The sequence below is a fragment of the Nelusetta ayraudi genome, unplaced genomic scaffold, assembly GCF_046127955.1.
Source record: "Nelusetta ayraudi isolate G7.1 ecotype Tasmania unplaced genomic scaffold, CSIRO-AGI_Nayr_v1 ptg000004l, whole genome shotgun sequence".
Taxonomy (NCBI): domain Eukaryota; kingdom Metazoa; phylum Chordata; class Actinopteri; order Tetraodontiformes; family Monacanthidae; genus Nelusetta; species Nelusetta ayraudi.
In genome coordinates, this window is record NW_027466054.1 from 16,811,467 (window position 1) to 16,835,757 (window position 24,291).

The 24,291-nt window shown below is 44.8% G+C and overlaps 3 protein-coding genes across 4 annotated transcripts in view; 1 reads left to right on the plus strand and 2 right to left on the minus strand.

Moving 5' to 3' along the window:
- Positions 1-12,422, minus strand: part of LOC142896848 (keratin, type I cytoskeletal 13-like) — a 28,266-nt gene extending 15,844 nt beyond the window's left edge. The window contains exons 1-7 of one of the 2 annotated variants that reach the window (XM_076038800.1): positions 11,908-12,419; positions 11,744-11,826; positions 11,505-11,661; positions 11,221-11,382; positions 10,971-11,096; positions 10,640-10,857; positions 10,331-10,526 (exon numbers count right to left, since the gene is read on the minus strand). In XM_076038800.1, the coding sequence (XP_075894915.1) occupies positions 10,427-10,526; positions 10,640-10,857; positions 10,971-11,096; positions 11,221-11,382; positions 11,505-11,661; positions 11,744-11,826; positions 11,908-12,351 (1,290 nt within the window). In that variant the 5' untranslated portion in view covers positions 12,352-12,419 and the 3' untranslated portion in view covers positions 10,331-10,426. Of the gene's footprint in view, positions 1-10,330; positions 10,527-10,639; positions 10,858-10,970; positions 11,097-11,220; positions 11,383-11,504; positions 11,662-11,743; positions 11,827-11,907 lie in introns of those variants that run through there. The other variant, XM_076038791.1, reaches the window with a different exon arrangement.
- LOC142896819 (high affinity choline transporter 1-like) lies at positions 3,323-7,453 on the plus strand. The gene is made up of 8 exons (XM_076038744.1): positions 3,323-3,536; positions 3,653-3,766; positions 3,911-4,066; positions 4,155-4,303; positions 4,445-4,588; positions 4,657-4,810; positions 4,913-5,130; positions 6,423-7,453. The coding sequence occupies exons 1-8, from the start codon at positions 3,353-3,355 to the stop codon at positions 6,975-6,977; spliced, it is 1,674 nt and encodes a 557-aa protein (XP_075894859.1). The 5' UTR covers positions 3,323-3,352; the 3' UTR covers positions 6,978-7,453.
- Positions 12,423-17,828: 5,406 nt separating the features above from the next.
- LOC142896837 (keratin, type I cytoskeletal 19-like) lies at positions 17,829-21,235 on the minus strand. Its single transcript, XM_076038778.1, has 9 exons — positions 20,849-21,235; positions 20,006-20,134; positions 19,810-19,892; positions 19,546-19,702; positions 19,236-19,400; positions 18,986-19,111; positions 18,666-18,904; positions 18,557-18,582; positions 17,829-18,417 (listed from the first exon to the last, which is right to left on the minus strand). The coding sequence occupies exons 1-9, from the start codon at positions 21,134-21,136 to the stop codon at positions 18,296-18,298; spliced, it is 1,335 nt and encodes a 444-aa protein (XP_075894893.1). The 5' UTR covers positions 21,137-21,235; the 3' UTR covers positions 17,829-18,295.
- Positions 21,236-24,291: the final 3,056 nt, after the last annotated feature.

Genomic DNA, 24,291 nt, shown 5'->3' on the forward strand with positions numbered 1-24,291 from the left:
GCCTCTCGCCTCGATGTCCTCAATCTATGCCGAGGATCAGGAGCAGCTTGTCTGCGCCCTGGAGTCATCTCAAAGCCCCGAAACCGAAGCTGGCATGTGCAATGACGGCGCTCCTTCCCTTCGCCAGAGCTCCCGGATTGTAGAGAAAAGATCTCCGGTCCCTTCCATCAAAGTATGGCCAATCCCGAAGATCCTCGAGTTTCTTTTTGCCAACAACGTCGCCGCTCCAAACGGCGCGGCACATGAAGAGTTGTCGCTCTTCTCCTGAGTTGCTCCGGGCTGCCGCAACCTCCAAGCGATCATCCTTCCGTCGCTCGAAAGGCATCAGCGAAACGTAAGAACACCTCCAACCTCAACCCGTCGGGATCTAGCGTGACCCAGCTATCCAAGAAGGCGAAAGCCCCCGATACAGCGACCAGTTCCGCAGTCTCGAACAGCTCCATCTTGGCTGCGCTGTCTTCTATCCAAACTTCTCTCTCTGGTATGGACACAAGAATCCAGTCCCTAGAAGCGTCAGCTGCGGCTTCATCCCGACCACCGTTCGTTTAAAGGAATTTCGTACCAACTGCAGGTCCTCCCTCGCGTGTCGATGACGTCAGCACCGTCCCACCCAACGAAATCCCAATCCCACGCAGGACCTTGGGAAGTGCAGTTTCCTTTCCTACCGGCGTTCCCTTCTATCCGCCTGCTGCCGCCATCTCAGCTAACCTCAGGAGCCAAATTTTCGCAGGTAATGACATCAACCTCGTGAAAATCCTCCTGTGTTCGGATTTTAGCGACAAACATGTCGGAGAATGCGGAGACATTTCTGTACTATTAAAAGACAGTGACCCTAGGCTCTCCAAGACTCTGACCTTGGCAGAATTTATGGTTGCCTTCGACGTTTTTAGAGACGTCATCTGTGAGGTCCACCCATCGCGCAGAGCTGAACTGGACACCTACATTGCTATCATTGCTGATCTCGCCATGACCTACGGCGGGATCCTGTTCTATGAATATCATAAATCATTTTCGGCTAAATCCACCATGTTTATCCAGAGGTTTAACCAAAGGCTGGACTGGTCCGTGGTCGACCTGGCTCTGATTAGCCTGCACTGCACTGGCCATCAAGCACTTTCGTGCTCTATTTGCGCTTCCTTTGCACATTCTTCTAATTTCTGCCCTAAATCGGTGGCTGCCGTTGCTAAATCAGAAACGGAAAAGAAGGTGACACCTTTCTCTTCTGCCATATGCTTTCATTTTAATGAGAATGTGTGCAGATTTGTGAAGTGTAAATATATTCATGCTTGCAGCTTTTGCGGGGACGGACACCCCAAATGCGTGTGCCCAAGACGAGCACACCTCGGAATGCAGAGAAAATAAAGCCTTCTACTCCTGTGAACGTGCCAGCATTGAAGAAGACTTTGAGAAATCCTCCCAATCGCTGCTTCGTCAGTTACTTAATAACTGGACTCTTTTTTAGCTGGTCTGTCTTGGCTTCCCAAAACTTATTTTATTTGTAAAAATTCACTATCAGCATTTATGGAGCTGGAGATAGTTGACTCACTGCTAGAAAAAGAAGTGAGGAAGGGTTTTCTGACCGGGCCATTTGATGCTTCTCCTTTTTCTGTCATTCGCGTCAACCCCTTAGGCGTCGCTACTCGTAAATACTCAGGTAAAAAAATGTCTTATCATCGATTGACACAACGATAAAGCCAATAGTATTAATAGTCTGATGCCATTAGCACCATTCTCTCGGTGCTACACTTCCATTGATGACGCTATTCATCTCATTAAAAAAGCAGGTCGAGGCGCATGGTTATCAAAAGCAGACATCACCGACGCTTTTAAAGTCATGCCTTTACACCCCTCTCAGTGGCGTCTCTTCGGCGTTGAATGGAGGGATAAGCTGTACTTCGCAGTTCGGCTAACCTTCGGGTGTGGCAGTAGCCCCGAAATCTTCGACACTCTTTCCAAGGCTCTTTGCTGGATACTTTTAAATGACTGTGAGTTACCATTCATGCTTCACCTTCTAGACGATTTTTTGCTAATTGATTGTCCTGATTCCAGGCCGAATCACGCAATCGATATGCTTAAAAAGACTTTTACTACCTTAAGGGTTCCCCTAGCTGAAGAGAAAACATGCAGTCCAATTAAAAACATTGAATTTTTAGGAATCGTGCTAGATAGCAACCTGATGCGGGCATCTCTGCCACTTTCACCATATTCTCGATGCCCAAAAAGCTATGTGCCTTTAGGAACTTCAGTCTCCTATGTTTATCTACATGTATAGGTATAACTATGCGTAATTCGTGATGCTATGATAATTCTGTTTATTATTATTATTATTATTATTATTGTTATTATCATTATTATTATTATTACTGTTTTATTGTTATGCGACTTATTAAACTAAATTTATTAGAATATTGCTATATTATATTCCACTCCGACTGTATCTCTTTCACCAAGCTGGTTGTACCGCACCAGCTTTAACTGTCTTTACTTCTTACCTTATAGCTTTATTTAGTTGCTCGCTGTCGACAATGGCCTGATTTTGCCGGTACAGCTGGTTGGGGGGTTCGTAGTAGCTGCCGCTGGGCTCCCTGCATCGCCTTTCACGATGGCTCGTGAAGGGCGGGAAGCTGCCCTTCCTGCCTCGGGCTTTCCACGCTTGCGTGGAAAGGGTGGGGGGACCCCAAGCATAACCATACTGCCAAACCTAACGTGTTGATTAAACCTAACGTGTTGATTGTGTAATAATATAGTTTATTTTTGACAAAGTGACCCTGTCTGAATTGTAGTTTTTAATAAAAATCAACTCGCGGGCCCGAAAAACACAGTTCGCGGGCCTGATCCGGCCGGTGGGCCGTATGTTTGACACCCCTGATCTATGGCATTTTTTAGGGGTAACAGTGTGCTATACTCATAAAACAAACAACCTCTTACAGCTTAAGGAGCGCTATAAAAATATGTTATCGACACACACACATATCTGTATATTCATATGTAAATTTATGAAAATACAGTATGTATGTATGCATAATAAAAAATAAAGTCTTGACCAATCAAATACTTTGACAAATGGAAAAGGTCTACTTAGCTGGCAGCTGGTGTCATCGGGCAATCGGCTGGAAACCAGCCATGTGTGCAGCTGGCACACCGATGTGCAGTTGATTGTGTGTTGTTGTTTTTTTGTTTTTTTTTTACAGCAAACGTGAAATGTTTCAGCATCGCTGTTTATGACACACGGTATGTAACGGGAATGCTTCACAGGATGGCATTTTTACATTGATTTTTATTTCCTCACATTCACAAGATAAACGTTAACATTTGCCTCAGCCTCACTCTCTGTTCCGTGCAGATACTCAAGATGGCAGCAAGCTGGCTGGGACTGCTGTGCATGGGAGTGTTTTACCTGGCGGTGCTGGCAACTGGCATCTGGGCGTCCAGGAAGGCCAAGCTGGAAGAGAGGAGATGCCCAGGGAGATCCAGCGAAGTTACAATGGTTGGAGGGCGGAACCTGAACATCTGGGTCAGCATCCTTACGATGACAGGTAGAACTAAAAAAGAAAGGGCAGAAAAAAGGATAGTCCTGTTTAGAAATCATCATTGCACTACTGGCCTTCAAAGAAACCTTTGAAATAATGTGACTTGTTTGAATATTTTACAGCCACTTGGGTTGGAGGGGGTTATATATTGGGCTGTGCTGAAATTATGTACAATCCCACCAAGGGCCTGGTGTGGCTCATTGCTCCAGCTGGCTACTCAATGAACATGGTCTTAGGTAAGTTGGGCATTGAAAAAAAAAAAAAATATATATATATATATATATAATGCAACACAATTTTTCACTGCAAATGGTTTCCAAGTTTTGTTTTTGTTTTTAAAATGTTCCTACCTGCTATTGTTTGTTGTTGTGTGTCTCCAGGGGCGCTCTTCTTTGTCAAACCCATTCGCTCCAAGAACTACGTGACCCTCATGGACCCTTTCCAGAACAAGTACGGCAACACCGTGGCTGCCATCATCTTCATCCCCTGCATCATCGCTGACCTCATGTGGATAGCGTGTATCCTCGGTGTTCTGGGTAAGTCAGTTCTCTCGCTCTCCATCCATCCATCCATCCATCTGTCCATCCATCCTACTCGTCACATCCACTTGTTTCATTCTAATAGGAGGGACTATAAGTGTTGTCATGGAAATCCCCTCAAACCTGGCCGTGGTTGTGTCTGCTGCCGTGGCGATCGTCTACACGCTGATGGGAGGACTCTACTCTGTGGCCTACACTGATGTCATCCAGCTCTCCTTCATGTTCTTTGGCCTGGTACAGAGATTAAGTCTTGACAAATTACCCACATTTATCAGAGAAGTGGCAGATTTATTAATTTATTGTCTCTGTTGGTCTATTGTTATTGGGACTGGTACTCCTTTACTTCCTCCTTCTCCCTGTTCTTCTTCTCCACAGTGGTTTTGTGTGCCTTTTATTTTGACGAGCCCCGCCTCTGCTAATGCCACTGTTGCCACAGTGACTGAGATCCATCGTGAGCCGTGGATCGGCAAGTTGGAGACAGAGGATGTAGGACGCTGGATCGACGAGTTACTACTCCTGGTAAAGGACTAAAGGTTTGACTATATATTTGCACTTCCCGCGCTCTCACTTCACAATTTTCCTCAAAGGGCGTTGGAGGGATCTGCTACCAGGCGTTCTACCAGAGAGTTCTGTCCATGGCCACTGACACCCAGGCAAAGATCACGTGCTACACTGCAGCAATGTTGTATCCAATCTTTGGCATCCCGTCAGCCATCGTTGGAGCTGTAGCTGCATCCACAAGTACCAAGACTCACTCACTGAACATCCTTTTATTCACCACTATTGTTACATTTTTTCACATTTTAGACACATTTCAACTGACATTTGCTTTTAATTTGCCAGACTGGAACCAAACCACCTTTGGGTCTCCCAGCCCCTATGAACAGAGCAAAGCAGGAATAATCTTGCCAATTGCCCTGCAGCATTTTTGTCCGTTCTACGTGTCAATGGTGGGAGTGGGAGCCCTGGCCGCCGCTGTGATGTCATCAGTGGACTCTGTTCTTCTGTCTGCCTCCTCACAACTGGGAAGAAATTTCTTCAAGAACGTCATCTGCAAAGAGGTGCAGCTCAGATAACGGCATTTGTCAGCCGGCAGCGTCTCAGCACGAACCCTGCATTCTGACCCTGAAGTGTCATGCATTTCTGTGTGTAATGACTGTACAGCTCAGCATCAGGTGCAAAGCTTATTCAACTAAATTGCCCAACATTAACTTTTTATGTCAGTTACCAAATTTATATGGATAGAAAAAAAAATCAGCAACGATCTTTTACGACGTTACAGGTTCTCACCCTAAAAAGCATCTGATTTGAACTGTTAGATTCAAACAACACAGGATGAGGTGTAAATTTCCTTGTGCGCACATGTATGGAAAACTGGTAGATGTTGGGTGGTATATTGTGTAATAATTAAGAAACAAAAGTAGTTAGGTGCCTCCACTTAGCAGAATAATATAAGACTGTAAATTCTACTAAGAATAATAAAAAACATAGACCGATAGAAGATTTTCCAATACAACTTAAATGTATTATTTTCCTTCAAATCACACACATTCCAGGTAGGCACAATAACAGTTTGTGTAATTCAAAAAAAATAATAAACACTCAGGGCAAGAAACAAAAACAAGGAAGATGTAAGAAAGTGAAGAAAAGAGATGAGAAAGTGATGAAAGATGAAAGATGAATGATGGCTCTGGTTGAAGACGAGATGACTGAGGGAATTGAGTTCGCTGAGGAGATGCACACGTGGCCCGACACAGCGTCAACACGCACCATTTTCCACCACGGTAGTTGCTATAAATACAAAAAGGTCCAAGGAACACGCCAGTTCCCTGCAGTATGCTGCTGTTACTCACACCCGATCGATAGACTCTGCATTCATGTTGATACGATGAAACGCCAGTATACACTTTTTCTTTTTCGCTCTCCACGTTCTTCTCCCGTCTCAGTCTCTGTCTATTCACCTTGCTCACCGGAAATCCCACCCCAATCTCATTCTCCCGATTGGATGACAGTAACAGTGCAGCACAAATAACCAATAGAAAGACTTGAATCAAATAACAGACAGGTAAATTAAAAAGCAATCGCTCTACACTGAAACCAAACTTATAAAAAGCGTGGTACATTAACAAACATATATACCTTTTAACATCAATTGACTATCTTTTTTTTATAATCGTGTCATCACACTCAAATGAATTACATTCACATGAACATATTTTAACAACTTATTTACCTTTTTATCTATTTATTCATCTATTTATATTTGACCTATTTATTAATAATGAATTCTGCAATTACTGCACACAGTAAAAAATGACTTGATTCTTGAACTGTGAACGTCTTCCTCTTGCAGGCCTCGGAGAAAGCCATCATCCTGGCGGTCAAGGTGTCGGTCCTGGTTTGCGGCGTGCTGTCAACGGGGCTGGCCATGTCGACAGACTACGTTTCTCTGCTGTGGATCATCAGCTCGGACGTCTTGTACTCCATGATGGTGCCTCAGGTGATATGCGTCTTCTACTTGCAAGAGAGGGTGAACAGATTCGGCGCCTGCTTCGGCTGCACTTCGGCCCTGCTGCTGAGGATCCTGGTTGGCGAGCCGATGATTGGTCTACCGAATGTGCTGCACCTCCCGTGGGACAAGATCCTGGAGGACGGTCAGCGGCAACACTTGTTCCCTTTCCGCACAGCCATCATGCTGATCACCATCGTCATTATTGTGGTGGTGTCACGCCTTGCTGCGTGCCTCTGTGATAAGAGGCGTTCGAGAGGCACGGTCACGGCTGACCATGAAGACATATACCACTTGGAACCATTTGGACCAGTCATGGAGGAAGAGAACGATCTCAATGTAGAGATGTCTGAGCTGCCCCTCCAAGAAGCAACACAGAAGGAACCCACGACACTGTAGCTGCTTTGACTTTGAGTTTTGAGCCAATTTAATTTTTACTTACCGTTGCTTTGACCAAATCAGTAGAGTCAAGGAACGCGGCCCACCTATGGAGCATCTGGACAGAATCAAATCAAATCAAATAGAATTTTTATAGCACTTTTCATACAAGAAAATGCAACCCAATGTGCTAAACAACAATTAAAATAAAATAAGAATAAAGATCAAAAAGAGCAAATAAAATCTACCCGCCTCCTCCCAAAACACATACAGGTTATCAACCCCCTCACTCCCACCCCACATCCCAGAGAACAGTCAGTAAATTAAAAATCAATCAATCAATCAATCAATCAATACATTTAAAAATAAAATGGCAGGGCACTGAGGGACCGTAAGAGGAAACAGCCACCCTGGGGGATCATCCACACTGAAAGGGTCCCCAGAACGATGACACCCCTCTCAGTGAGGAGGCCCCCTCGCGAGGAGGAAGCACTGGCGCTATATATATATATATATATATGTATGTATATATATATACATATATATACATATGTATATATGTGTGTGTGTGTGTGTGTGTGTGTGTGTGTGTGTGTGTGTGTGTGTACATATATATATATATATACACATATATAGCTGAGTGTGTGGTCTTTTCCCGTCGTACTTGCTGCCACGTTTTGGGACTGCGTGTGTGTGTTTGTGTGTGTGTGCTTGTGAGCATGTATTTTCTTTTTTTAGTGATCATCCTGGTTGCCTTTGGTTTAGGTTTATGATTATTATTCATTGATTGATTGATTTTTTTGTTTAACCAAACTACTTTCTACTAGTTCAACATTTTGATTTGATTTGTTTGTAAATCTTAAGTTTTTGTTTCTTCGGGTTTTCTGGGTGTTGTTTTCAATTAGGATTGCTTTTCCATTTTTCTGAGCTCTAAATACTGTTCCAATGTTGAATCCTACTGTCAAACGATGTGAAATAGTCAAATAATGAGGTTCATGCATTTGGACGTGAGCCCTGCAGGTTGTTGGGCATGGTTCTGAACGCTCTGTTTCACCAGTGTTTTTTCGATGTGAGGGAAATTAAATTTAAAAAAATACAGAGCGACTGCCGAGCGACTACTGAAGCACCTGAGACCACAACCGTTGGAGTGGAACGAACAGAGAAAATGTTGGAGGTTTGTTCAGCCTAGTGCAGATGCGATGGAACACCGGCCAGGTGGGCAACCGGAGGGAGACGGGCTCGACTCGGCTGGTGAACGACGAGAGAATATTTGACAACATGTCTGAGGATTGTGAGTGTATTGTGACCTCAAGAAAGTTTAGTTTTAAGACAATTTGCAAAGTACAACTGTTTAATTGTGTTGATAAACTGTTAGCCACCACCACTAACTCCGTGCTCTGCTTGTTTGCTGTGTTCGCTGGCAGCGATTCTGACTCACAAGTTTTGCTCCTTATAGCGATTTTCGCGCTGAGAGCATGTTAACATTGGTTGTATAGAGCTCTTCCTGCTTTGTGTGGACTTAAATTGTGCAGATATTCTTGTCTAATAATAAACAACTCTGTGACTCAAGTGATTGTTTCAGCGTCCATATTTTCTCTGCTCGGACAGTGTTTTGATACAAGTCAACAGTATGAAACCAAATCATTCTAAGCCCTATTAAAATGCCTCGCAAAAATACAAAACAAAAACACGGTCAGTACAAAAAGTAAAATATATTTCCGGGGACACGGAAGGCCTTAACCAGTACGAAGCTGGATTAGCAAGCCTTCCCAATTAAATGACTTAAAAGAGACGAAAGGTAATTTGGTGAAACTGGAAGACAAATCCCCAGGTCCTTGCTTATTCACTTCCAGCCCGCCCTCTCTTAAGCATGTACGACAGTTTGACTAATTATGTGTGAGCCTTTGACTATGTATGTAAAACAGTTCGAATTATGGCCCATGTGGCAATGGGCAAATCATTTTGAACCAACTCTTGGCGTTGCCCAAACAAACAGCCTCGGGCGCCATCTGCTGGACGAAGTTACTACTCGTGACATTTCGTCGTGTTCCGCCTTGAAACTGAAAAGAAAGAAAGAAAACTCGACAAGTGCGACATATCATCTCTCATTATTCTACAGACCTGTCTCTGAACCTGTCCTGCGCCGTGCACTGTAGAAGAGGGGAATGAGATTCATTTTGATTTGTATCTCAGATAGCGGAAGCGTATAATACATTTACTGTCATACGGCTTTCAACGCCGCTGGAGATGGTGTGCGCGCGCACGGCACCATCCAACGTACTACCGAAATGGCCGGAGAACTTTCCGTGTCATTCCATGGATGCGCCAATGTGCTGCTCCCTAGTGGCCAAAAAAGTTTTTACGGAGCGCTCCTCCAGGGTTTGATCCATCGCGGAGAGTATACCTCTGGCCTCCGCCTCCTGTGAAGACTGCTGGGAGGCATTTTAAGCTGCTCTGCTGCAATCAAGAAAAAGCTCCCGTCAGAGATCATATATGACGAAGGTCTGTTGACCGACACGTTGCTCGATTATTATAAGGAAGAGAGTTGAGCAGTGTGCGGGAGCTTTTCCTTGATATTGTCTGACTCCTGGGTGTCGCCTCTCTCCGACGCACCTGTTCCTTTGGAAGTGCTGAGATTCCGTTATGATTTTTGGAAGCTGCTCTGCTACAGAATTTAGAGACATTCCAACATACGTATCTTTTTTTCTGTTTTGTTTTGTTTCTGTTTTTACTTTGTTTTGTTTTTTGTTTTGTTTTTCAAGTGAGACGTGTTTACTGGCAGTGGGGTTTTAAAACTTGTTTTACTGGATTCTCAAGCAGGTTCAACACATATTATGTCAGACAATCAAACATGCAAGTAGCAGATGTAACTATTGTCTCGTTAAGGATGGTTCATGCAATTTTGATGAGAACCTTTGAAAATCCGATTTTATTTTTTTATTTTTTTGTCTTTTAATGCTTTTCCTTTGTGCTATGGACCATTGTGTCCTTAATAAAGTTTATTATTATCATTATTATTATTATTATTATTATTATTATTATTATCATTATTATTATTATTATTATTATTATTGTTGTTGTTATTAATAATAATCATTTTGTGACTGTGTGGTGACTGTGCCTCAGGAGGGTTGGCAGTTCAAATCCCGCTCCATCCCAGTCTGTCATTGTGTCCTTGGGCAAGACACTTAACCCTAAATTGCTCCCAATGAGGCCGGCAGCACCTTGCATGGCAGCAGCAACCCATTGGTGTGTGAATGGGTGAATGCCATTGTAAAGTGCAGTCCATTTACCATTATTATTATTATTGTTATTATCATTGTTATTATTATTATTATTCATTGGAACAAAAACACACAAGATAAAACAGCACATTCTGGTAAGAAGCTTTTATTGCTTCTGCAGGTTTGTTGAAGACATGATTGGTTGAGACTTTGCGCTTAAACCTTTTTGTTTCTGCAGAAGACACATTATGCAGTGGTGGTGGAGGAGGACACCACCTTGCCATCAGAAAGCTCTTGTGTGACCACAATCACTTTAGTGGATGATGAAGAGGAGGAGCTGCCAATGCTGGAAAAGGGAAACAAATACATTGATTTTGGTTTGTTGTTTTTTTTAAGTCACTTTGAATACAATTCGAGGTACGTATGAGCTTGAGGTTTATTCTTCTGAAGGTTATTTACCTCCCCTCTCCATCCAGCAGCCTCCTGTACTCTGCAATCTCCATCTCAAGACGGGTCTTAATGTCCAGCAGAATTTTGTACTCCTGGCACTGATTTTCAATGTCAGCGCGCAGACACGTCAGTTGCTCCTCCAGGGACGTCACTTGCACTTGGAGTCCCTGGAGCATCATGCTGTACCGTGTTTCTGTGTCCGCTATTGTGCCTTCAAGGGCGGCTTTCTGCAAAAGGGCAAGAAGGAGGACAGACTCTGGGTTCATTATGCAGAGCATCCGGTGTCATTTTAGCAAGTGAGGATTAAAAGAAAGTGTGTGAATTTCAAATTGTTATTTACCATGCTGAGTTGTGACTGCAGTTCGATCTCAAGGCCCTGCAATGAGCGGCGGAGGTCAGTGATCTCAGTTTTGGACGTTTGGAGGGTCTCTGTGCTGACGGCCACCTCCTTGTTTATATCTTCGGTCTGCAGAGGGAGAAAAAATGGAGGGAGAAAATCATACTTTTGTTCTTGTGACTTTGAAGGAAAACGTCAATGCAACATAAATTTGTTGGCAGTCGTCGCAAACAGCTCGTCGGTCCACTCTCACCTTTTGATTGAACCAGTTCTGGAGATCTTTCTGGTTCTTCTTAGTAGTTGTCTCGTACTGCTCACGGATCTCAGCGATAATAGCATTGAGGTCGACCCCTGGTTGAGCGTCGACCTCCACGTTGATCTGTCCTGACACCTGGCTCCTCAGTGCTGCCATTTCCTGTTCAATCAGAGACAGTGATCAGAAGCTCTTGGCTCTCACCAAATGTCCTTGTCGTCGTACATTTTTCCAGCAATACATTAAAACAGTTGTTGTGCGAGTCCCAGGCGGCATGTACGCACCTCCTCGTGGTTTTTCTTGAGGTACACAAGCTCCTCCCTGAGACCTTCGATCTGCATCTCCAGGTCTGATCTGGCCAGCGTCAGCTCATCCAGCAGCCTCTTCAACCCGCCGATGTCGGCCTCCACGGACTGACGTAGGGCGAGCTCGTTCTCGTACCTGCATGGCAACCAGAGGTAAGACTTTTTTTGTTTTACCTCTCGTCCACATGATACTTTTGCGCAGCCGATGTTGCACCTACTTTGTCCTGAAGTCATCTGCTGCCAGTTTAGCGTTGTCAATGGACAGGTAGATCCCTCCATTGACACGGGTGGCATCCTGGATCTGTGACACGGTAAACAGTTAGATAGAGATGACATTCTTTTGGATGGCACTGAAGAACCACCGGAAGTGTGTGTGTTTTACCTTTCCCTGGAGGTCAGCGATGGTGTCATAGTAAGCTGAGTAGTCACGAGCAGCAGGGGAGGTCTTGCTGTCCAAGAACTCGCGGATCTTCAGCTCCAGCTCAGCGTTGGCCTTCTCCAGGCAGCGCACCTTGTCCAAGTAGTTGCCCAGACGTTCGTTCAGGTTCTGCATGGTGTACTTCTCGTTGGCTGACGTCTCTATGGTGCCACCGAAGCCTCCAGCGCCACCGAAGCCTCCAGCGCCACCGAAGCCTCCAGCTTTGTAGCTGTAGCTGCTCACGCTTGCACCCCCTGCGTAGCCAGAACCTCCAGCTGACATGGAGATTCTGGGTGCAGAGCCTACTGCATACATGCTCCGGGCATATCTTCCTCCTGAAGATCCTCCACCTCCACTTCCACTTCCATATGTGCTGCTGCGTGAGTAGCTGCTAAATTGTTGCGACATTGTGACGTTGAAGAGCTAGCCCGCTGTGGAGAGACGAACGCTGAGTCGGACTGAGATGCACCGGTCTGCTTGCGTCCCCTTTTTTATATGCTGCAAAGTTGGAGCCTCCGATGTGGGCGGAGGTGAGAAGGGAAAGGTGGAGGGCGGAACACGGAACAACCTGCAATGCTTGCTCAGCCCCTCCCATGGCACGCACTTATCGTCAGTGTGTTGCGTGCCGAGATGAAGTGGGATTAAAGTTAATCCTGTTGCATAATAATTCACTTGAATTCATTGAAATGTCGGCTGCACAAAAAAAAAAAAGTTTGGACAGAATATTCTTATTCCTTTTCTCCAAAGATAGATGTGATCCACGTGAATGTTTCCGGGGAGGACACACTGGTGAGGAGCTGCACCCATTAGCAATGCCCTCGGGTTAGTTATCTTGTCAAAGCTTGTCTCTTTTTTTTCACTCTCTCTTTGTTCTGACAAGTAGTGTGATCTGTGTTGACTCAGAGCCACGGTGCTTGCAAAACGCTGGCCAAACCTGTTGCATTTCCATGACAACAGAGCAAACACTGCCAAAATCCACCGGTACAGTCCTCACTTCTTTTCCTCATCTATCAGCCAACTTCACTATTTGTGGCGCATGCATTTGTTCTCAGTTCTCTTTTTCATTGTCTATGCACAGACTATACAGTGTATAGTTCACGTTGCACAGTGCCCATGTAGGTATGCAAGCAGATACATGCGTACGTTCCGGCATTGTGACACGGCAGAGATTGGTGACGTCATTCGATATCAGGCTCTAAAGGAGGCCATAAATGGCCATGCAAAAAAGTTCACCCTGCATGTGTTTGATGGCTCTTTTATTTGGCTTGGCAGGGATCTTCGGAATGCACATCGTGCCCATGCAAGAACAAGTCCCCGCTTTGTTTGTTACTTTGTCGGCCTCTTCCTTTCTCTCTGCCTCTATCGTCTCAAAGTTTGAAAAGCGTTTAACTCAGGGTCATGTTCCTTAACTGCACTTTTATTTTCGGACAGTTTTAGAGCTCAGTCTAATGTCTGACACAGAAGAGAGCCAAATTGTGCACGGATGCAAGGAGGGTGAACTCATTTTAGTCCGAGTCATGGGTGAATAGGAATGTTTAGTCGTACCAGGAAACTCGTGTGTTTGTGCCCTCAAATGTTGACAAACATGTTAACTGTGTTTTTCAAATGGAAGCTCTTTTCAGGTCTTTAAAAATGAGTCAGAGACAAAAGTCTAATTTATCTTTAAAAACATAAATCAAATTACTCTGCCTTTTGTACAAATTCAGGCACAATTTCACACTCTTGGTTTCCACTTTCTGAATAAATCGTTTTTAGGTCTGGTGTAATTTAGTTACAGCTTCTCTAAAATATATTTTATCCTTCTTATTTCTTGATACTGCAGTTCCTATAACTCACTGTCAAGTTTTGTGGAGAGATTTTACAACTTTCGGGGCGTGGCATGAAGATCGCCACGCAGAGTAGTAAAACGTGGCACGCGGAGGGGTCAGCATTCCAGCTCCCATTTATGATTCCCCTCTGGTTACCTTTCCGCCATGAGGTAATGCATGGCCCAAACTAATTGAACAAATTAAACAACAATTAGTCAATTACGTTCATATTTGTTGACTAAAGCGACAATTGGAAATCTCTGCAGTCTCTGAATGCATTTTTGGGGATTTTTGGATTTTATTTTATTCCAATCACTTTTACAGGTCGACAAGACTCCGATAAATGCTTACCAAAAAAATAAAATGCAGACACTCTGCGGACTCGTGTGAAGGTAGCCTGAAGCATGGCTTTGACAGTGACACGTAGCGTTACTATGGGAATCTATTGTAGGAACATACAAAACATGCCCGATGACGCCTGAGGTTTTAATCTGCCTCTTTTATATGAGCTTTACGCCTTATTGTTGTTGTGTGCTTCACTGATTTCATGATTATTTCTTTAGTGTAGCCTTGAGTGTAGACTTTTCATCAAATAAGGAGACTTGGGTCAGCTGCAGCCTGCTGGTCCAAGACTCCTTGTCCTAACTTCCACCTGGGGGACTTGAAAGACTTGCTGTGGTTGGATGTGCAATCAACTTTAAATGAAGAGGATATCAGGGTTTTTGTTGTGTTTTTTTGGCTCTTTCTATGTTACTGTTTTAAATGTACATCTCAGCGGCTCCACAATGAAGAGCGCTTTCCAAAGATGCACTTTGCATTTAGCCAAGACAGCCGTCATAGCAAAGCTTTTAGCTTTAAAAACAAAAAGGAAACAACAAAAAAACAGAAAAGTTCCAGCACATTTTTATGTCATGACATCTGATCAGTCACTAGTGGTTGGAGATAAAAGCTTCTTTGTTGATTTCAGCTGTCTCTCGTTTGGCTTGAACGGGTCTGCCAAAGTTTCATAGTGAGTTTTTACGCCTTGCACGTCAGAGGGTAGTAGAGTGTGGGAACAGGCCTTGAGGCAGACACTCACCTGTTTTACAGGTTTATAATCTGTAGAGTTTATTGGTTGTGTCATTTTTACATTTTGAAGTCAATGTAAGTTTTTGAAACCCATTAACCATATAATGAACATCACAGGGTTAAAGTGTGGGCACGCGCTTGTGTGTGTGTGTGTGTGTGTGTGTGTGTGTGTGTGTGTGTGTGTGTGTGTGTGTGTGTGTGTGTGTGTCACTCTTGCACTCTCAATAAAAACACATGTAAAGACATGATGGATTTGAAAAGAAAATACAATTTTTTGCAGAGTGGTCCACACCCAGCAGTATTGCAGTAGGCAGTAAACGTGGACGGCGTGGCAGTTTGTATGAGCAAAGTGATTTATAGCGGTGGTATGTGTGGTAAAACAAAGGTGTGACTGCGGTTTCTGACATGGGAAACGTAAACGACAAAACCGTTGGAAACGATAAGACTCGGAGCAGCGTTTCAGTGATTCAGTTTTTAAAAGTCTCCTCCTTGTGGTTGGTGGCACAAACCAAAGTGCAAACAGTGGAAAACAAAATTGTGAGGTGAAAAGTGATTGAAATGGTTTAGGTTTTGGGGATCGGATGCAGTTCACAATCGCAGCAAGCAAAGTGGATTCACAGGATTCCTTAGGGGCTGTATTTTGGACCGGTCCTGTTTTCACTTCACTTTCAGCTGCAGGGCAAGGCCATTCACACTCACAGTTAATATTCACTCTTACACTGATGATACACAAGCAAACCTTTCTTTTGTCCACGTCGATCCAGCTCTGACAGATTTTTTGTTTCTTTTTTTTTCCCTGCAAGGCAGGATCAACATCATGGTCATTATATGATCCAGACTGGGCAAATGGCGCTGCTTTGTAATATTTGAAGTTCTTATTATTGGGTGTAACCAAAAAATGCGAAAAACAATGAGTCAGCTATTTTTTCAGACGTGTTTTCAAAGTTTTAATCCTCTTTATTGGCAGTCATCACAGTGGAGCATCTGTTTCATAAATGCGTCAGCTGACACCTCACAAACACTAAAATGAGACTGACTGAACCCTAACTTGGGTTACCATCAATGACTTCCAGTTGGCTTTACAATTTACCTTATTAAGATTTTACTTGTAATTTTGAAATATTTCCATTTTGATCTTGCTGCCCCCCCAAAAAATATATCTGTATTTGTATATGTGCATGAAAGTGTGTGTGTGTGTGTGTGTGTGTGTGTGTGTGTGTGTGTGTGTGTGTGTGTGTGTGTGAACATATATATCCACATTCTTACATATATGGGTGGGTATGTTTGTATACATTTGTGATTACACGCACATATCTCTCTCTCTCTCTCTCTCTCTCTCTCTCTCCATATATATATATGTATATATATATATATACATAGCTATATATATAGCCCTGAGGTAGTTTTTTTTCCCCTCAGAGCTGACTTTAAAGCAAAACTTTAGAAAAATGAATAAAAATGTATTTACCTGCATGTGTGTGTGTGTGTGTGTGTGTGAGAGAGAGAGAGAGAGAGAGAGAGAGAGAGAGAGAGCGAGAGAGCGAGAGCGAGAGAAACAACTGGGGAGGTGAGCGACAGGGACACAAGTCACTTTTCAACTTGCAGGGCTTTTACAAAGAAATTGTTGATTTAAAAAAAAAAAAATCCCTTCCTGTTAGGACTGGTGTCACACATTCTGTGGAACCCGGTGTTGTTGGTTTGGTTGGCTTGTGAGTTGCCATGTGAGGGATCTGGTTCCCTAGATTCTGTGATAAAAGCAGGAAACATGCGGTGGAGATGTGATGTGACACGTTTGCAGCATTTTCAAACTGTGCGTGTGGACGACAATCCAATCCAATCCAATCCAGTCGACTGCACTGGTGATTTCAGATGGAGGGCGGGCCGCAGGTGCGTCTTGAGTCCATGCCACATCAGTCATTCCTGCACAATCAGCCTCTGTCTTCGAGCTCATTTTATTTCCAGTTTGGACTGGTTCATCGTGCTGTGCCCTGCGGCATCGAGCCACTCCCTCCAGTGTGAGAGCGTTCTGGAAAGTTACAGGAGAAGACCTGCTTTGACATTGATGAATGTGTTTCATGTATATGGACTTCCTTGTTTTCTCTTTTGCTGCATATTCACTCCATCACGAGACCAAATTTTTTTGTGCCCTTTTGGTCAAAGCACCCACGAGAGGTCAAACATGACACAAGTTGTTTTGTTGGAGTCAAGATAAGAACTCAGTACTCTTCTGTTAACAGTCTGTTTTAGCCCAACATTTTGCTAGACAAGCTGCACATTATAATCTCTGTGTTTTTGTTTGTTTTATTTCTTAATCTTCAAAACTAACTATGTGACCACTAATACTCTCTCTAGGGCATAAATACATGTATCATGCTCAACTGAACAATACTCCCAGATCTTTTTGTTTAACCGGAGTTGCCCTCATACCCTCTGCTGTGCTGGCATCGCTCGCACCTGGGACCCATTTCCATCGTCAGTGACCTGCATATATTTGCTGTGGGGTGCTGTGTGCAAGCCATTTGGCCATCAGGACGGAGTTTTGCTGGTGGCAATGCAATGTCAAAGTCTGGAAAGTGAGGTTTTTGTGCTCGATGATTCATTTATTCTGTTTCTTCATATATACAATACATCTATTCGTTTCAAAGGAATCCGCGATGAGTGTAAAATCGCAAACCTTCACTTGCTGAAACGCCGCCCTGAAACAGGGAAATCAATGTTGGATTGGACTGTCGGACTGTGCGCATGCATGTGAACAAATTCAGTGTTTACCTTTCAACGGGACTTTACGGTAGTTTGTGCACAACATATTGCAGTTTCTCAAAGAGAGGCGGAAATGTCTTTGCCACCGCAACATTTACGTTTTTAATGGCGTCTCCGAGTTTTGAGCAACGACCTCTATTCCTGCTGCTGAAGTTGCCCAATCCACCGCAGCTGCCACGAGACGCCACTCCATAGAGCCGACAGTGACATCTGCTGGCTGCTAGAGTAAAGTACGACACGATGCAAAGATTGTTATATTATATTAGACGTTGCTTTATTCACTTGTTCATAAGGCAATTTAGGCGGGGGAAAAAACAGAGCGCCTCAAACTGAAACCCAACAAAGGGGGGAAGTGTAAGGGAAAATGTTTACAAATGACTTGAAACTCTGTTCTTTTGCAACAAGGTGTGTTGAGACTCTTTTCACCTATATGTGAAGTATTATTTTAGCTTTAGCTTTGGTTTTACCTGATATTATGGTCTCCTACATATATTCATGGGCATGAACAAAAAAAACCTGACATCTCCATCGTGTGTTAAAATGAAGTGTAATCGTGTGTAAAATGAAGGAAATAAAAGAAGGAAACAAAAAAATGCACCCCACAGAGGAAAAAAAACCCACTTCAATGTTCTCTGCTCGTGTATTCACTATACGCACACTCCAGAGGCAAATAAGCAAAATCAAGAGGCCGGAATTAAAGCAAAATGGCGAATGCTCTATTCCACTTTTTCCATCTGAGTGTCAACAACAGACGACACCACTTTGCCGTCGATGACCTGCTCCGTGATGATTGTCACCCTCTGCTCCACTTTGGGCTTCGGCAGCTCCACTTTGGGCTCTGCAAGAGAAGGAACAGTTTGTTTTTTTGTTTTGTTTTGTTTGTTTGTTTTTTTGGGGGGGAGGTTCAGTAATGTTCAGTTTAAAAACGGCAGCAACATATTTCCTCACTGGTTTGGTCAACCACAAAGGGATCCTACCTTCCACGATCTTGGTGACAACCACCCTGTGGAGACAGGATGTAAGACGTTAGCACGTTATTGTAGCGAGGGGGGGAAAAAAGGATCCTTCCACTTTTTCTAATCTCACTTTTTCTCCGTGTAGGACGTTTGGAGGTCCCCTTCCAGCAGCCTCCTGTACTCTGCGATCTCTATCTCCAGCCTCATCTTGATGTCCAGCAGCAGCTGGTAGTCGCACTGCTGCTGCTCCACGGAGAGCTTGAGCTGCTGCAGCTCTGCCTCCAGCGCGGTGATGGTTGACTGATATTGGCTGAGCTGGACGCTGTATCGACAGTTCACCTCCTCCAAGTTGCGCTGCAGACACTCAATCTGCGGAGGGGAGGCCGGAGACGTGTCAGGGAAGCCCTCTGAGTGCCACGGAGGGGGGAGATGCTTCTGTCGTCACTGTACCTCCTTTAGGGTGCTCTGCAGGGAGATCTCCAGCGTCTGGTAGGTCCTCTTCAGGTCAGACAGCTCCGATGAGACCGTCTTCACCTCTGTTGTGCTTGTGGCGATTTGCGACTGGATGGTCTGCATCTTTTGGACACAAACATGCACGCAGGGAAACGGTGATAACGTTGTACATGAGTAAATAATCCCCCCTCCCTCCACTCCCACCGCTCTCCCACCCCACTGTTGTGGCATCCTGTGAGTTCCACACCTGAGAGTTGAACCACTTCTCTTGGTCCTGCTTGTTCTTTATCATCAGGGCTTCGTACTGCGCCCTCATCTCCTCCATGACCTTTGCCAGGTTGACCTGACTTGACCCAAAGTCCATCTCCACGTTCACGTCGTTCGACACCTGAGTCCTCAACAGGCGCAGCTCCTGCAAAAATCAATATCAAAGAGCGCGCGCGTTAATTGCTTGTCTCCACCAGGTGGAGCCAGAGCAAAGCGACCAATTTAAGAAAATCAACGGCCACATGACGGGTTTCAGTTATGATGGTCACGTGATTTCAGGCGAGTCCCACCTCCTCGTGGTTGCTCTTCATGTAGGCCAACTCCTCCTTCAGACCTTCAAGCTGCAACTTGAGGTCACCAGTGGAGAGGGCCAGGCTTTCTTTGAACCCTCGGAGACGATTGATATCAGCCTCCGCATTCACCCGCATGGTCATCTCCATATCATGCCTGAATGTTCAGTCTTTCATATTAATTTGTTTGTTCCAGAGTCTTTACAACGTTCCATTTATAAATAATTACACCCAAATTCAAAAATTGGATTCAGTGGAACCTACTTGCTTCTGAAGTCTTCCGCAGCCATCTGGGCGTTGTCAATCTGCAGAGTGATGCTCTGGTTCTCAGTGTATCTCCTCAGGATCTGCGAAATGAACCCTTTTACTTTGTGATACTGAAAGTGCTTGTGGCTGACTTGTGTTTTTCCCTCATCACGGGGAATCTGTTCATTCATGCGCTGACACTGGTGACCCGTACCTGACAACGGAGGTCAGTGATGGTGGCGAAGTACCCGGTCAAATCTCTGCTAATACCGGGAGCTTTCGTCTCATAGTACTGCTTGATCTGCAGCTCCAGCTTCCTGTTGGCTGCCTCCAGGGAGCGCACCTGCACACACAACCAATGGGCTGATTGCCGAGCAATGACAGTCTTCCTTCTATTAATTGCAAGTATATCATAAATGATAATATCATACACCACTACTGCTATTGTTTTGTTTTGTTTATTTTTTTTTTTTTTAAAAAAAACATTGTTGTTGTTCGATCTATACACAAAAAAAATGAAGACGATATGAAGCGACGAGAATCAGTCTGTTAAGATGATTTTGAAGAGCTGCAGTTGTGTTATCTTTTTTATTTATTTTTTTTTTAGTTCAAAAAAAGATAACACATACATGCACATCCGACTGACAGCCGAGATTCTCCGCCAGTGTTGATCCAAGACAAATAATCATTTGCTTCTAACGACCTGACAGCTGACAGTCTCCCTTGTTCCACACGACAGACTCCAGATCCTGTCAAACCTGATTGGTGTCAGCGGAGCGTTAATCAGTCGTCCAACTAATGCTCATCGAATTAAATCTATCGGCAAAAGCCTTTTTATTTTCGCAGCAAAAACGTGTCGAATGCGTCCGAACGTGCTTTGAAACTCTCCTTACTTAAATGGTGACGTATCAATCTGGTTGCGTGGATTGTAAACACGTGCGTCCGGACGCATGGACGCATCATCTGTCCGCGCGCTGTTTGGAGAGAACTCCTCAAGAGTAATAATAGCAACTATATTAATCGTCACTGCTGCCGACTGCTGATAGTCACTGCTCACCTTGTCCAGGTAGCTGGCCAGGCGGTCGTTGAGGTTCTGCATGGTCGCCTTCTCGTTGATGGTGATGCTCGAACTATCAAAGCTCGTCGGCAGTACGGAGCCTCCGGCTACTCCGCCTTCGTACCCTGCGAACATGCTGGCCGCAGACGTCCTGGACATGCGACTCTGTCCGGCTCCGTACAGCATGCTGCTGCTGCTGCCGAAGCCGAAGCCGCTGCCGATGTAGCCGGTGCTGCTGGAGGAGAAGTTGCGTTTGCTGGTCTGGCGCAGGCTGATGCTGGAAGTCATGGTGAAGTCGGGTGGATGCGGGGTGGATGCGTGGCGGTGCGGTGGAGTCTCCGAGGAGTGAGGCCGACTGCAGACGAGCGATTTTTATAGAGGCCTGCCGTCCCCTCCGGAGTGATGCGTGGTATGCGGAGATAATGTTTTTTGGCGGTGAGCGGGAGGCGGTTCTCTCCAGCTCCATCTGATGTGGGAAGATGACACGCTCCTTAGCCTCACCTCCGATTTAACGAGTCCTCCTCTCACTCACGACAAGCTTGACGGGCCAGACATATTTTTTCATTAACCACAAGTTTGAAAGGCTCGGGAAGACAATAACACAGACAGTCACTTGAGTGTTTGTTTCTTTTCTTTAACTCATCGCTTAAGTGCAACAGACACAATAACCTCCTGCAGTGTCTCTGATAGATTGCTACAGACCGGTCATGAAGCAATAATTCACATCACAAGATGGCTCAATGATGTGAAACTGGGAAAGTATAGAAACTATATCAAAGACACACACACACACACACACACACACACACACACACACACACACACATTCTTGACTGTTATTCTATTCATTTTTAAGCGAGCGGTTAGTTTCCTGAAGCGATTGTCACTTATCATTATTGAAGTGATTGGTATTTTACTATGCCCTTAGCTGCAGTTAATGCTCGGCATGCCAAAGGTTGGTGTGGACAGTTTGGTTAAAACCAACTGCAGGCTCTGCAGTAAATGCTGATCTGTGTTTTTCTGGAGGAGGAGGGGGCGCAAAGGATGAAGAGTGGAGGCCGATATGGTAACGTCTGGCTGAAGAGCAGTTGCAGCAGGTCTGGTACTGGTACTAGTCCTGGTTCTAGATGGGAATTAAAGACATTCACCAGCACGCAGCAGCCATGAGCATCTGAACGTGCCTGATAACGTTTGACTGCAGACCTGAGCAACAGGTTGCAGATGCGTGTCACTGATGGGCGTGTGCGACTCGGTCTGGTGGAAGCATTACTGTCAAGACGGCATGCTGTTTTGTCTCGGATGCGATTATGAGAGACAAAAAAAAAAAAAAACATGTCAGGGAAGTTCAAAAGGGCCACTCCCTCCAAGTGATCTTTTCGCTGCCGTCTTATGGTTTCCAAATACCTTCTCAGATTTGCTTATTAACAATCCTGCCGCCTTGTCTGCATGATGATTCACTTGTGCGTTCGGCTTCCTTGTGCCGCACGATCGCAACGTTGAACCGATTGTGTAACATCTAATCAAAAGAAACTATTGTTACCGTGATTCCCTCAATGTGCTCCTATGATGTACAATTATGACTTCATCATTGATTAATAGAAAAGATCAATTAGGACAGGATAGTATAGATAGTATGTTTATGCAAACAGTAGTGTTTGCATAAACAGCAGCCAGAGGAATATTCCCGTTTACTAGTTCATCAGCAGACACACATGTACACAACGAGAGTGATAGAACTGGCCTGCGTTCACACAATCCCCGTTTTCTGACGCCGCACGTGATGTGTACTTAGAGTGTACTTTTGAGTCAAATGAGAAAGCATCCATGTTTGTTTTGTTTGTTTGTGAATTTGTTTTGTTTCCTTTCATGCCAGCAGATCTCTCTGAAAGGTCACACGCTGGGCGTTTTAAGGCTGTCGATTCAGGTAACAAATCTACAAATCTATATAGTATGCAAACAGTGCAGCCAACCGCGCTCCCTTCATTCCTGCAAAAAGGGTTTAGCGTGCGTCATCTGGAGGGTCTGGGCCGCAACACACGATGTTCATGATGTCAGTGTGTAAACGGCACAATGGAGAGGACTGTTCAAATACCAACTGCCATCGAACCAGGACGTTCAGTGCTCGATACATGGATCAGACGCCTGCGTTTGTGGGGTTTGAAACTAACAAAAACACTGTTTTGTTTTGTTTTTTATCCTAAACCATCAGACATGTGCATCCAAAAGTTTAGAGGACGCCAAATGAAGTTCATCTATAAAACTATTTTTATTTATTTATATTTATTTATATTTAAGTACTGTGTGCACTGGCTTGACCGCAGTCACGGTGCAGGCAAATGAGATCCGTGTCCCACAGGGTCTGTCAGACGGTGCAGCTGCATTTTATGATTTGCACTGACTGTCATTGTGAGATTTGCTCAGTTATGTCACTAGTAAAAATCTCAAAAATCTTAAAAGTCATCCTCAGTGTCACATATACCCAGGCATGTGAAATCTGTTCTCCACATTTAATCCATCTCCCGAGGAGCTGCCACTGATAGGACCTGGTAGGTTCGAGTAGGACCTGGCAGGACCTAGTAGGACCCAGTAGAGCCCAGTAGGGCCTAGTAGGAACCGGTAGGACCCAGTATGGCCTGGTAGGGCCCAGTAGGACCTTGTAGGGATCAGTAGGACCTGGTAGGACTGGGTAGGGCCCAGTAGGGCTTGGTAGTATCTGGTTGGGCCCAGTAGTGGTTCGATCCCACACCTCCGGGTGTCAGGACGCTCTGCCGCTGAGGCCACTGAGCTGAGTGTTGTGTCATTCAGGCTTGTTATAGCGGTGAGTCAGTGAGTGTGGTTGTTTAGATTTATTTTTGATCTTTGTTGACTTTGTGGAGGACCAGCAACACGCCGCCGGGTGTGAATAAACTCACTCACTCTGTCACTCCGCCTCGTGCAGGATAAACAGTGGCTGATAGCGCAGGGCCGTTAATGGACGGCCCTGCTCGGTCACTACGTCCAATAGCAGGAAGCCCGCTGACCTCTTCCCTGCGCCCGACCTTTAGTGGCCCGCGACTCTGTTGGATCTGTCATGTAAACACATTGATTCCTTTTAGCCTTATCGCTCCGTTCCAGGTGAGAAAAGACGGCGGTGGCTTTGTAAAATCTATCGTCCCGTTGCTTCCACGTCCTGCCGACACCTCCGTCAACCAATCAATGGTTGTTATTTGCCTTCAATTTCAGGCTGCATCACCGCAGCCAAACTTCAGGTATAAAAGGATCCAGAGGACCTGCTCACGGTGCACCACAACCATCGGACGTTGCTGCCTTCACACACACACACCCACACAAACTCTCACACACACATCAGGTAATCCCTCTTATTCTGTCTGTATCATGTGTTTTCATGTCGACACAACTGTGATGTGTTTTTTTTTGTCCTCTTCTTCTTCTCTCGCGCTCAG

Excerpts from the sequence above, each read along its gene's own strand:
- LOC142896819 (XM_076038744.1), top strand. The coding sequence starts at position 3,353 with ATGGCAGCAAGCTGGCTGGGACTGCTGTGCATGGGAGTGTTTTACCTG. Across the intron at positions 4,589-4,656 it reads TCGACGAGTTACTACTCCTG|GGCGTTGGAGGGATCTGCTA; the intron begins GTAAAGGACTAA and ends TTTTCCTCAAAG. Across the intron at positions 4,811-4,912 it reads AGCTGTAGCTGCATCCACAA|ACTGGAACCAAACCACCTTT; the intron begins GTACCAAGACTC and ends TTAATTTGCCAG.
- LOC142896837 (XM_076038778.1), bottom strand. The coding sequence starts at position 21,136 with ATGACTTCCAGCATCAGCCTGCGCCAGACCAGCAAACGCAACTTCTCC. Across the intron at positions 19,112-19,235 it reads AGAAGTGGTTCAACTCTCAG|ATGCAGACCATCCAGTCGCA; the intron begins GTGTGGAACTCA and ends TGTGTCCAAAAG. Across the intron at positions 18,418-18,556 it reads TGTCACCAAGATCGTGGAAG|AGCCCAAAGTGGAGCTGCCG; the intron begins GTAGGATCCCTT and ends CTTCTCTTGCAG.